Raw genomic sequence first — 13,435 nt, forward strand, 5'->3', positions numbered from 1 at the left:
TACTGATGCTTTTGTATGAGAACTGAACTGAGCTGGACGATAACGTAATTTTTTGCAGAACTGCTTTATAAAAACGAATTTAATAATTGATTATCTTTAAAACGGAACTGATTCAACACCGAACTGACTTCAGCTTAACAACAACCGAAATGCATCATTTTCCTGTTAACTCTGTAAAGCTGCTTTGAAACAATCTGTACTGTATAAAGCGCTATATAAATAAAGGTGACTTGACTTGACTTGGCTCATGGATGAGCTGAGTTAAACCAGGCATTGTGATACAGGGCCAAATGACATCCTTTCTTCTGTATCTCTGTACAAGACACTACCACTCCACCAGTGTGCCAGACCGTCTCAGGGAAATAAACAGAGACTCACGATCAACAAAACAACTCTCATGCGGTAATAGAGTCCCGTTCTGGCTTGCGCGATACAAGTCATTCAGAGCTTCACCCAGCCTGCCTGTCTGCACTTCAGGGCCGTAGCTTGTCTGTGTCTGTTAAGTTGACAGAAATGTCATGACACGATGCATTACGCTTTTGGACCCACAGTCTCCGAGACGTGCATGACAGCTCACAAATACGATTTAGAGCAACAAGCCTGGATGCGTGTATTTATGTGTTTGAATAAGCAGAACAGCATTGTTATGTGCACACAAACACAGATAAAGCCTTCAACTTCAACCATGTACATTTTCAATCATGAAGCTTGTAAGCTTTGAATGGTTAATCCAAATGTTTTCATTTCAGTTTGACTGATTAAAAAGCAAACAAATAAGACACTGTTTGGTTTTAATCTCCGGAGTTTGAAATTGTTCATCGGCAGCGAATAGAACATGATTTTAGAGCGCGCGCATTGTAAATTAATAATCCCTCTGTCGATCCAGATTTTTGAGCACTCCGCATAGTTTCAGCCCAACGCAGATCATCTCGCAAAACTCTCATTGTTGTAGGTTTTCTAAACGCATTTCCATAATGAGGGTTTGGAAATGGCACTCGAAACAGACAATATGCACATGTCGTGAGGGCGAGCGCCGAAGGAAGAGCCAACCATTTTCCCTTCCTGCTGGGGGACATGGTGACTGAGAAAGAACAGTGTCGGTCTCACAGCCCTGGCGTGATGTGGTATAGGGAAATGTCTGATTTTGCCTGCCTGTTGTCAGAGTTTCCTTCTGTGGACAGACAGCGTGATCTCACTCCTAATAGAGACCTGCAGACACCTAAACACCCGTTTCTGTTCAGCAAGTAATTATAGTGTTTATTTCCTGCGGGTCACTCGCAGCCTCCTGGTCATCAACTTCCACATCTTTTTGCTGGCATCGTGTGGCTACAAAGCACGCCGTGGTCTTTCTGCCTCCCTGGAGGAGAGAGTTTCTGCCCTCCCTCAGCGTCTCTCAGATGTGAGATGTGGTTACATAGGCATTTTCTATTTACGTGTTCATCTGTGTCCATGCTGGACGGAGATGATGAATGCTTCCTCTGAGAGCTAGCCGGCTCTTTGTGGGCAGGTTAGCAATGGGAGACAGGGACAGAAGACGGAGCGGGGGCGACTCGCGGGCTCCCCGGGGGCAAACTGTGCTCTGAACCTTTTTGACTTGGCTTCCACGCTCTCTCTCACGTGTGAATTGCCTCATCTGGCCCAGAGGATTTAAACTTATGTCAGCCTGAGACTGTGTGCACTCTTAATCATCTTAGAAGTGAGAGCTGGCAGCAGCCGGGGTTATGAGAGGGAGAATGAGGCCTGCTTGCTGTCTCCTGAGACGCTGTGCAGGGGCAGGGTGTGTGTGCTTGTGTCCTAGGTTGTGTCAGAAAGAGATGCAGACAGAGAGATGCGTGGGAAGGAGGGAAATGAGGAGAGAAAACAGGACGAGATGACCGAAGAGACATTATGCACTGTGTGCATTCTGAAACCAGACGGATGACTTTATGACCCGCTTATTGGTGTCATATTGGCTTATCTGCTAAGGCTTGCTTCTCTTTAAGTCAGCAGGAAGCATCCACATGCTTTTCGTCTTTACTTGTTAGTCTGCTTACTTTCATTCTGTTAACTGTCTGTCACATAGTTGTCAATCATTGTTAAACAGCTGTCTGCAGGGATGATACTTAGTAAAGCTTGTTTTAGGGCGTCTACGCACTAGAGAAAGCTCTGATGGAGCGTTTGACAGATAGGATTGCGTAGATGTTTTATGGAGGCAAAAAGAAGCGTTCGAGCCAATATTCAAATTCTATCCAGTACCAATAATCAATAATCAATTTTCTTGTTATGGCTGATAACAGATACAAATATATTAAAATTCTATAATATTTGGTCTGAAAAAACCAAAAAACTAATTGTAAACTTTTTTTTTTTTTATGCTACAAGTGAATATAGGCATCACAACATTATAATGTTTTAGGATTACATTGTGTTCATTATATTATAACATAATACAATTATTATATTATTTTATAATATAATATAATATAATATATCCTTAGGATGGTTAAAGATTAGGTCAGTGTTAGATGTCAACAAAGGTAATATAATGTTAAAGTAGGGGGAATGAGCATCACAAATACATATCCATTATCCAGTGTTTTAGTTTTTTAAACTAATAATAAATATCATGTGTGTGGGCCGATCTCCAGCTGTTGAAGAAAAGCAGGTGTTAAGATAAGAAATCATTGTGTGTCTCAGTTTTATATCCTTCCTGCATGTATCAGGCAGTGGAACACGGTGCATTCAGCCGCTTTCATCTACATCAGACCTCCACTTTTGAGTTTTCACATTATAACGTGTTTTCTCTTTTTTTTTTTGTCTCTCTTTCTGTCTCTGATCTTCCTTCTTTCTTTTTCTCTTTCCTTCTCTAATTCTGTTTCACAGATAGTGGTGTGGACACCTCAGGAAAAAGATATAGACAGAAAGAGAGTGAGAGAGAAAGACTCGAGAAGAAAGAGTGGAGTACCATGTGCTAGGGGAGTGAAGGCAGACAAACTCTCGTGTTTTTCTGATATTCTCGGGGTGTCAGAGAGACCAAGCAGGACGTCAAGATGGGACGGAAGAAGATACAGATCACACGGATCATGGATGAGAGGAACCGGCAGGTCAGTAGTTGTTATGCACATCATCCTTATCGTGCATGCTCCATTTCTTCTATTTTAACATTTTACAAAGACATCAATGCTTTTATTCAGCAAGGACTCATGAAATTGCTCAAAATTGACAAAGATATTTATAAAGCTACAAAGATTTATATTTCAAATAAATGCCGTTCTTTTGAACTTTCTATTCAACAATGAATCAAAATTATTTTAAATTGTAATAATATTTCACACTATTACTGTTTTTACTGTACTTATGATCAAATAAATAAAGCCTTGCCAAGCAAAAAAATCTCACCGACCCCAAACTTTTGGACTACATGTTATGGAAGAAAAATCTGAATCCCTTCATGATTTTGTACACAGCAAACACAACAGGCCTGAAAGACCCATTTGATTATTGCTTAGTTTGGGCCATCTGTTCATTGGCTAAACACGGTGTCCCAGCATTCCAGGATAGACACACAGCTATAAAAAGGGACTGGGACACATTTCCAGCCATATTTACAGACGCGGCTCCCACACACCACTCTGCAATTTCGGTCCGGAGAAGTTGATGAGGCAGACAGAGCTGTTGCATGTCAGTTGGTGTGGCAGCGGCACGCAGCAAGGGGTGACTGGGGTGAATTGGGGCGACTATAGCCTCTCCCTTTTTCCTCTCTCCTTCCTTCTCTCTCTCTCTCTCTCTCTTTACACTGGTGGGCTTGTGCTAGGGCCCGTTGCTCTTTGCGGTTGCAGCTGCTTGGTAGTAATTAGGAGCAGCCACTGCACCTCGGCACCCTCTCATTACAAGGAGGGACAGTGGGATACACTGTGCCCATCTCTCTCTCCGTCTCTCTATTTCTGCTTCTGTCTCTCTCTATATATTCCTGTCCTTTCCCCAGAAAAGTGCCAATGATCTGGCCAGAGACAGACTGGAATTCACCCTTGTCTACTGACGCTAAATATAAATAACATAACACAGCCCCGTCTGGTCGCTTTCTCTGACCCAGTCGTTTTAGAAAAGGGAAAATACACGTAGAAAACAGATGTGAGGTACGTATAGTTCTGCTCAAACATACATGGCATGACTAATATCCATTTGAAAGAGGAAGTCACTCCATTTGTCATGTTTATAGATTTGATAATGAAAAAAGTATGCATCAGTTCACGTCTCTCCAGCTAGACTCGATGCACCCATTCACACCCGCTCAAAATATCATTTGCACTGTCTCGTCGGTGAAATAACTTTCTTGCCATGCTCACGGAAAGCTAATTGAGGTTTTGCTCACTCTCCTGAGGGTGATAACATAACAGCCCGTGCCCTCCTCCCTCCCTCCTTGCCCCCAGCTCTCCTCCCACCTCTCTGACAGTTACTGTGGAGGTAGCAGTTCAGCCAAGTGAGAAACTTGAATTTACAGGACAGGCCAATTATCAGCATAACACCAGGTCCTGGGTGGGATCCAAATAGGAAGGCAGGCAAAGAGAAGATGTCTACTAGAAACATCAGCATCTGCACTATCTGCCCCAGCCTACAACATCAGCAAAAAGAAAAGAAAAAAGAAAAAGAAAAAGAGAGGGCAAAGAGAAAGTTACTGTAAAATCACTTTTTTTAGTTCAGTGTATTTAATTCTACCAATCTCAATGGGATAGGTCACCTCCAAATTTTTGTTTTTGTTTATTTTTGACATTTTTGTCTTTATTGGGACAAGAGAGGACAGAATCGGAAAACCAAGGCTTTGTCTATGAGCAAGGTCGCGATATCGGATCACTCAAAGCCTATAAATGCCTCATTCATTCATTCAAAGCGGATCACTCATCTCCTACCAACAATTTAAATTGTCATCGTTTATTCACTCTCATGTCCAAGACAAAAAAGGTATTTTGAAAAATGTCTCGGTGTTGTTTTGTCCATACAATGAAAGTCACTTTTATCTAATGTTGTTTTATACCCCATTGACTTTCATTATAAAGACAAAAACAGTTTCACATTCTTTAGAAATTCTTCTATTATGTTCCACAAAAGAAAAAAAAGTCATATATTTTTGGAAGGACATGAGGGTGAGTAAATCATTTGGATGATCCCTTTAAGAATTCATTCACTCGCGTTGACTTGCAACTTTAAACGTATCACAATACAGCTTTTTCTTTTCCCTGCTGTTATTACAGAGCCTGAGAGACAATACACCACACAGTAATTAATTGCGCTCTTGTCCGTCAGAATCCGAATTTCATGGTGCTCATCGGAGAGAGTGGTTATCAGTGGCACACAGGCTCAGCCATGAGTGTGGTCGACTTGCTCAGCAGAGAGTTCTTGGAGACAAATGGAGAAAGATGTAAGACGTAAAGTCCTTTTATTACAGCTTTTGCGTGCATTCGCACACACAGTCCCCCCCCCCACCCCCACCCCCCACCCCCCACTAGCATGAACCCGGTCTACTGCTCGCTCTAGGGTGCTCTCCTCACCCTGGGGAGATGGCCATTAGCATACTGGGCCCATTGAAAGAAGACAATTAAAATCCTTATCTGCGCGGCTGTGCCGGGAGCTATCTTTATTCATTGCATTAGAATGAGAGAATGCCTTAAGTGGCCTAATTAAATACAGTGGCGGTTCTGCACGCAGCACAGGCTTCGGCAGGGGCATCTCGAATCATTATGTGAAGGGATCTTGAAAGCCTGTTGACCTATCAGGATTTATTTAGGAGAGCTTAGCGGGGGTCGTGATGTCCACAATTGCAGTATCTGTCAAAACAATGGGTTCAGAGGCAAGCCGCGGGACGTTCATTGTGCCGTTCCTGCACGTATCCTGCAATATTATTCACCCCCAAGAGGTTTGTAAGATCTTAGTGAGTGTCGGATCCTGCTCTTCGATCGATTCGCCATGAAATTTACCAGGAAAAAAGACCGAAGGCATAACAGATGTCGATTCAACCATTGATTGAGTCCCATCAGTGGAAGAAAGAGGTATGAATTCATTATTTTATGAGAATGAAGGCAGAGCATCTCTGTTCTTACTCGGCAGCACGCTCAGACTCTATGAAATATAGAGGAGCTGGAGGTCCTGTCATGCATGCATCCCTGTCCTTCTGGGGCTTTCCACCAAAAGCCCCTTAAGTGCGGCCTGTAGGAGGAGGAAGGAGTGACAGCGAAAGGAGAAGAGGAGAGGATTTGGTGAGCCTCACTGAACAGCTCAGGCTGACATACTAATTGCAAAGCTGTGTAAGGGGGACGACTGCCATAATAGCGCAGGAGGACAGAATGATCCTGAACCCCCCTCCCTTTCGCTCTCCACCTGTCCATCGTCCACTCATTACAAGCTCTGATTTCCTCTAAGGCTCTTCAAACCTGTAATTATATGTCCTGATAAGGTCGTACACCTGTCTCATTTGCAGCGCATGCGATAGTGGTAGTAACATGCTTTTGAATTACTCCCCTAGTAGAAAACTTATAATTGCGTTGATGGTCTCAAAGGACCCTAATGAGAGCTACCTGTCACTGTGAAAACAGCATCACTCCATTGTAGCTCTGATTGTGTTGTGACAGCTCTTTGATTCAGAGAGGATGGAAAGTATTATCGTGAACACAAGAGTAAAGACTCAAGGGAAGAGTTCTGCAAAAGCACGCACAGGAAAAACTCCTTGTTAAGCCGAGAGAGAAAAATTGTCGCTCGCAATTTCATCAGGTATCTTTTGGCTTTGTTTCCATACAGTCGACATGCTCTCTCGCAGCTGCGCTTGTGTGCGAGTGTGTGCGTTTGGACCTCTGTGCCTAACGACGTCCGCTGTACGCCATTAAGCAGGCTCACTAGGGGTAATTACCCAAGTCATTAAAAGTTTGATGATTTCACTGCTGGGTGGAGTGTCACCCGCCCTTGCTTTGGCTTACTTTTGCTTCCGCATGTCGCTCGTTCAGGAGTGCCGAGCCTCTTGCTCTCCGTTTTTTTTTTTTTAGGCAGGAAAAAAGTGACATGCATCCTTCCATTTGATTAGACTCCTCTTCTACTCTCTCCTAAAAGGTTCTGAGAGAAAACCATTATTCTTTAATGATAAAAATGGTTTAGAAACCAGGGAGTGAAAAAAGAAGAAGGTTTCAGTAAAAAAAAAACGAAAAAAAAGATAACGTTCTCTCAAAGTGCCCTTTCTGATATTAGGCGTCCTTAAATGATTGTAATTGCAGCTAAGGTGGATTATTTAAAGCAAAGGGAGTTTTGTTTTTAGTTTAACTGCATTAGAGTATAGCTCTAGGTTTGTAAGGGGAAATAGTGTGGGAGGTTTTCTGTCTGTAATTCATGTTTGATGACAACAACAATGAAATGCTCAGAACAATGAAAACTCCACCCACCTCCCTTCAGTTATTCATCGTGGTGGCAGAACATCACAACACAGAATGAAAAGTCATAGGAATGCACATGATCTTTATATCCAACAGAATGTGTTCATTGATTTCTCTTCATGTCAAGCTTGTTGGCCTCATTATTCATTCAATAAACCAAACAAGTGCTCTGTTCTAACACCACCTAGCATATTGCCTACACCTAGCATATAACAACACCTGCATATTGCCCATATGGTAATCATTTATTTATATAAATAAATATATTTGCTTATTATACAGTGAGGAAAATAAGTATTTGAACACCCTGCTATTTTGCAAGTTCTCCCACTTAGAAATCATGGAGGGGTCTGAAATTGTCATCGTAGGTGCATGTCCACTGTGAGAGACATAATCTAAAAAAAAAAAATCCAGAAATCACAATGTGTGATTTTTTAACTATTTATTTGTATGATACAGCTGCAAATAAGTATTTGAACACCTGTCTATCAGCTCGAATTCTGACCCTCAAAGACCTGTTAGTCTGCCTTTAAAATGTCCACCTCCACTCCATTTATTATCCTAAATTAGATGCACCTGTTTGAGGTCGTTAGCTGCATAAAGACACCTGTCCACCCCATATAATCAGTAAGAATCCAACTACTAACATGGCCAAGACCAAAGAGCTGTCCAAAGACACTAGAGACAAAATTGTACACCTCCACAAGGCTGGAAAGGGCTACGGGGAAATTGCCAAGCAGCTTGGTGAAAAAAGGTCCACTGTTGGAGCAATCATTAGAAAATGGAAGAAGCTAAACATGACTGTCAATCTCCCTCGGACTGGGGCTCCATGCAAGATCTCACCTCGTGGGGTCTCAATGATCCTAAGAAAGGTGAGAAATCAGCCCAGAACTACACGGGAGGAGCTGGTCAATGACCTGAAAAGAGCTGGGACCACCGTTTCCAAGGTTACTGTTGGTATACACTAAGACGTCATGGTTTGAAATCATGCATGGCACGGAAGGTTCCGCTGCTTAAACCAGCACATGTCAAGGCCCGTCTTAAGTTTGCCAATGACCATTTGGATGATCCAGAGGAGTCATGGGAGAGAGTCATGTGGTCAGATGAGACCAAAATAGAACTTTTTGGTCATAATTCCACTAAACGTGTTTGGAGGAAGAAGAATGATGAGTACCATCCCAAGAACACCATCCCTACTGTGAAGCATGGGGGTGGTAGCATCATGCTTTGGGGGTGTTTTTCTGCACATGGGACAGGGCGACTGCACTGTATTAAGGAGAGGATGACCGGGGCCATGTATTGCGAGATTTTGGGGAACAACCTCCTTCCCTCAGTTAGAGCATTGAAGATGGGTCGAGGCTGGGTCTTCCAACATGACAATGACCCGAAGCACACAGCCAGGATAACCAAGGAGTGGCTCTGTAAGAGGCATATCAAGGTTCTGGCGTGGCCTAGCCAGTCTCCAGACCTAAACCCAATAGAGAATCTTTGGAGGGAGCTCAAACTCTGTGTTTCTCAGCGACAGCCCAGAAACCTGACTGATCTAGAGAAGATCTGTGTGGAGGAGTGGGCCAAAATCCCTCCTGCAGTGTGTGCAAACCTGGTGAAAAACTACAGGAAACGTTTGACCTCTGTAATTGCAAACAAAGGCTACTGTACCAAATATTAACATTGATTTTCTCAGGTGTTCAAATACTTATTTGCAGCTGTATCATACAAATAAATAGTTAAAAAATCATGCATTGTGATTTCTGGATTTTTTTTTTTAGATTATGTCTCTCACAGTGGACATGCACCTACGATGACAATTTCAGACCCCTCCATGATTTCTAAGTGGGAGAACTTGCAAAATAGCAGGGTGTTCAAATACTTATTTTCCTCACTGTAAATATATATGTGTGTGTGTTAATAAATATATTATTTATAATTAAGTTGTACAGTATTTATTTATTCAAATGATATACAGTATATTAAACAATAGCATTAATTATATTTAATAAATATATTAATAGATATATTTATTACCTTCATTATTATTTCATTTAATAAACACCTTATATGTATATTTCACCAAGCTTGTAATTTCACGGAAGGTAGTGCATTCTGTGTCTGCCTTCTTTGTGAATACAATTCTGCTTTAAAATTTGGCCAAATTGTATATTATGTGGCAGCATAATTACGTTGCCTACTTATTATACCAGCTTTAATGTCATTAGTGTGCCTTAGATACCTTTAAATTGTGTCTCCATTGGCATCTCACTAGGTTATGTAATCACATTCTATCAGAATAATTCCTTTAAAAGTATAAACAGTTTTTTTTTTCCCACCTTGTTTTGCCTTAATTGCTTTGCTGTTTTTGAACAGAATATAAGAGACCAATTATCACAGGTGAGGTTCATGTTGTGAATGATTGTGAGAGATAAATGCATAGAGATAAGTCTAATTACAAGGTCACACCGGCTCAGCCCCAGCTGGCTGATTCTGCCCTCTGGGTACTCGAACGCTCAGAACCCAGCATTGAACTGTGGACCTGGGGCTTCCTCTGTGTCCTGTGAAAGCTGATCCAGCCGGACAGGAGGGAGGGACCGCTGCCTGTCTCCCAGGCCTGAGTGCTCTTTGCTGGGAAGCAGGAGCGCAGGAGCCAGGGGGCTTGGGTCATTCTGCCAGCTGGTGCTATGGCAGAGACTCTCTCTGGACACAAACCCCCTGCTATTTGTTATCGAGATCATTGAAGCTGACATGCTGCTTTCAATGATATGTCACCACTGGTCCCTAACTATGCTCTCTATTCGATATAAGAGGCATCACCTTCAATGCCAGAGAACATTACAGGCCCACATGGCTTGTTTTTCCTGTTGACTCCCCTCCCTAAGGACAGCATTTGATGGAGCCTTTGACTGACAGGCCAGACATTGTCATTTTTCTGAGGTGAAACACACACACAGATTTACATGTATTCACATACCCTTAAAATATGTGGGTACACTTCTTCATGATCTATTTTGTCTCACCACAATCCACAACAAGGAATTCCTCAAGATTCTGGTCACGTAAATGCATTACTCAACACTTTTCACCCACACATATTGCCCATTTCCTCTTTATGGGAGCAAGGATTTATTTTTACTTACACACATCCCCATTTGCTTTGATTCACTGGTATCTTGAAATTCTAAGAAGCCACAATACCCAGCGGTATACAAGTCAGCCCAGTGCGCTGCCAGCAGAAAGAGGACAGACTGAAAAGTAAGAGATACAACATGGAAGAGATGATGGCAGAGCAGAATTAGTACCCCAGTAACTACCTGATATGCTGAAAAAGTTGTGAAAAGGTCAGCATTCTTATTCCTGCTGTACAATTAGATGAGAAATGCTAATATAATTACTGGATGGCTGGGATAGAATGACCTTATCAAAGACTGCCACAAGTTGGAGGGAACAAAGGGAAGTTTGGAGCACAAAACATGACTCATAACATTACTTCCTCAAACTTTAGTTACTGTGGGTGCTGTGTTGAAGTGCTCCAAATATCTGTTTGTGGGATTATTCTTACCAATATATTTTTGTGTTGACATTCTTTATATTGTATTTATATTTATGACTACTATTAGGGTTGCTCGATATGGGGAAAAATTCTAACTGCAATTTTTCTAATAAAAGGTTTGCTGCGTTTCTTTGTAGGTCTGCACAGTTTGGCCCAAAATTGTGTCTCAAAATTGTGGAGTAGTTAAGAAAAAAATTAATTATAATAATAAAAAATAACTTCTGTTAATTATTATTAAAAATATGTCTGTATTCATTTCTTCATTTTTGAATGCAAAACTATTGAGCTTTTATTTTGGCAAAAAGCTTCTCTTTTGTTGACAACAGCTGGTTTATAAGCACTTTTCATTACAACAATGGGAAGATGGTGGCACATGTTGCATTCCCAAAACGCACGTTATAAACAACCGAAACTCAGAGCAGATGCATAGATGAGTTTGTGTGGAGCAGCATTTGATGTGAACCGAGCTACTCTTTGACATTGAAAACACTGGATCATGAGCTGCCTATGTGTAAAAAAGCACAGTGCCGCACTTCACTCTGAAACTTGTTGTGTATATGTACTTAATTAAATCGCAGACTTTCAGACTTTAAATCAGTAAATTACAGTCTGAAATCAGTCAACTACTGTGTGAGTGTGTTTCTCTGTGAGCTGGTGGGGAAAAAAGCACCAATGACCTCCCACATGACCCTAGATTTCTCAATGGCTTTCCACCGGAGTGACCCGGGAGACTGGGGTTGTTTTTTGGGGACTCACCCAAAAGGCCTTGCTGCAGCTAGAGCGCTTATTTGTGGCGTTCTTAAACTGTGGCTAGTTGACTGTACTTACCGTAAAGATGACAACTGCGTTTGTCATCACTGCCATCACAGGCGTGCATTGTGCTGCCCAAGGCTGAGAAAAGTATAATTGCTCTTTTTATAATAAGAAGTTAAACATGAGTTAAAAGCTCTTGTTTGCATGCGGATGGTTTTATGCATGTCTATGCGAGTGTGTGTGTGACAGTGTCCTGCACTGCAGCTGGAATAAATCGTTACTCTGGGTCAGCAAGAAACTACTCTGAATGCCCTTAACAGCAATGGAGTGGAACAATGTCACAGAACACACCATACAGCAGGGCCTGTCCCATACTAAAGGAGACATTTTCTTCTGCTGCCTCAGAGGTCAACTCCAACCTGAACTATGCCACCTACTTTGGCTATAGTTCCATCTCTTTTTTTCACTATTAAGTTGTACAATTAAATCTGCCATTTATGGTAGGAGGGAGCATTTAATAATGATATATACCTGGAAAAGGCTTGTCCAGAGAGATTTTGGAGGCTGCTTTGCCTGTGTTTGCTCTGCAAGAGAGGCAAGAGGAGTCTAATGACAGCTGGAGGGAGTTGCTCTTTGTGGCTCTGGGAATTCACACTGCTGTCTGCCTGAGCTCAGCTTACTACTCTCTCTAGACTGCTCAAGTATATAGTCCTGCTCCTCAGCACACTCCATTCGCTTCCTGTTTATTGATAATGAAAGCCGCTGTGTGTCATTGCCTCATGTCATTGGAGGTTGAATGGATTTAGATTAATGTGTTATGTATGGCCTGTGCAGATTTGATTTGGTTCAAAAGTTACTTGGGTAGCTGACATGGAATTTTAAGCAGTGTTGTGAAGTGTGGTATGCTTGTATAATTATCTGAAGGAATTTGTTCATACATACATGCATGCATGCATATATATATATATTAGGGTGGTCCTTATTTTTAAAGTCTCCAATTGTCATGCTCTTAACCCTTCAAATTGTTCCTTTATATAAGAAAATACAGCATGCCAATTTTTATGGCAGTAACATAATAATTACTGGTAGCTCAATAGCTTTAAACTTTCTGAGATTTTGATGATTTTCGTAAAAACAGATCATTTGAATTGGTAGTAAAATTCCCAAAAAATCTCCATAAAAGCATCTAATGCACCATTATATTCCTAAATATGTATTTTAGATACATATTTTAGATACATATCTCAGTTTACTTATTGTAGAAACTAAATCCAAATTAATCCATCCATGACCCGGTTTAGCAGATTTACCTTTCCTGGTGGAATCAATACATATTTCTATTGATGATCACCTTGGTTATTGTTTGGGTGTAGAGCACATTTTTTTATTTAAAAAATTACATTACGTTCCTTGAAATTGACCCGGAACTTTGGCCGAATCAAGCAGATTATCAGGAGGCACAGGCAACCATACATGCAATGAAAGTAGTCAATGATCACGCCGAGAGAGGAGTGGCTCTGATTCAAGAATACAATGGCTATCTCACACACTCTGAAGAACAATTGCAGTTTCTCCTTCATGTGGTGGAAGATCAATATATATATCATTCTAATATACTGTATATATATATATATATATATATATATATGATATATATATATATATATATATATATATATATATATACAGTATATTAGAATGATTTCTGAAGGATCATTTGACACTGAGGGCTGAGTAATGGCTGCTG

General features: G+C 41.3%; 1 protein-coding gene across 44 annotated transcripts in view; it reads left to right on the forward strand.

Moving 5' to 3' along the window:
* mef2aa (myocyte enhancer factor 2aa) overlaps positions 1 to 13,435 on the forward strand; it is a 91,007-nt gene that overhangs the window by 27,084 nt on the left and 50,488 nt on the right. For all 44 annotated transcript variants that reach the window (XM_084124464.1, XM_084124458.1, XM_084124446.1 and 41 more), the window contains one exon: positions 2,863 to 3,083. In XM_084124464.1, coding sequence (XP_083980590.1) covers positions 3,030 to 3,083 — 54 coding nt within the window. In that variant the 5' untranslated portion in view covers positions 2,863 to 3,029. The remainder of the gene's footprint in view (positions 1 to 2,862; positions 3,084 to 13,435) is intronic.

This window comes from Abramis brama (assembly GCF_963993115.1).
Source record: "Abramis brama genome assembly, chromosome: 9".
NCBI classification, from domain to species: domain Eukaryota; kingdom Metazoa; phylum Chordata; class Actinopteri; order Cypriniformes; family Leuciscidae; genus Abramis; species Abramis brama.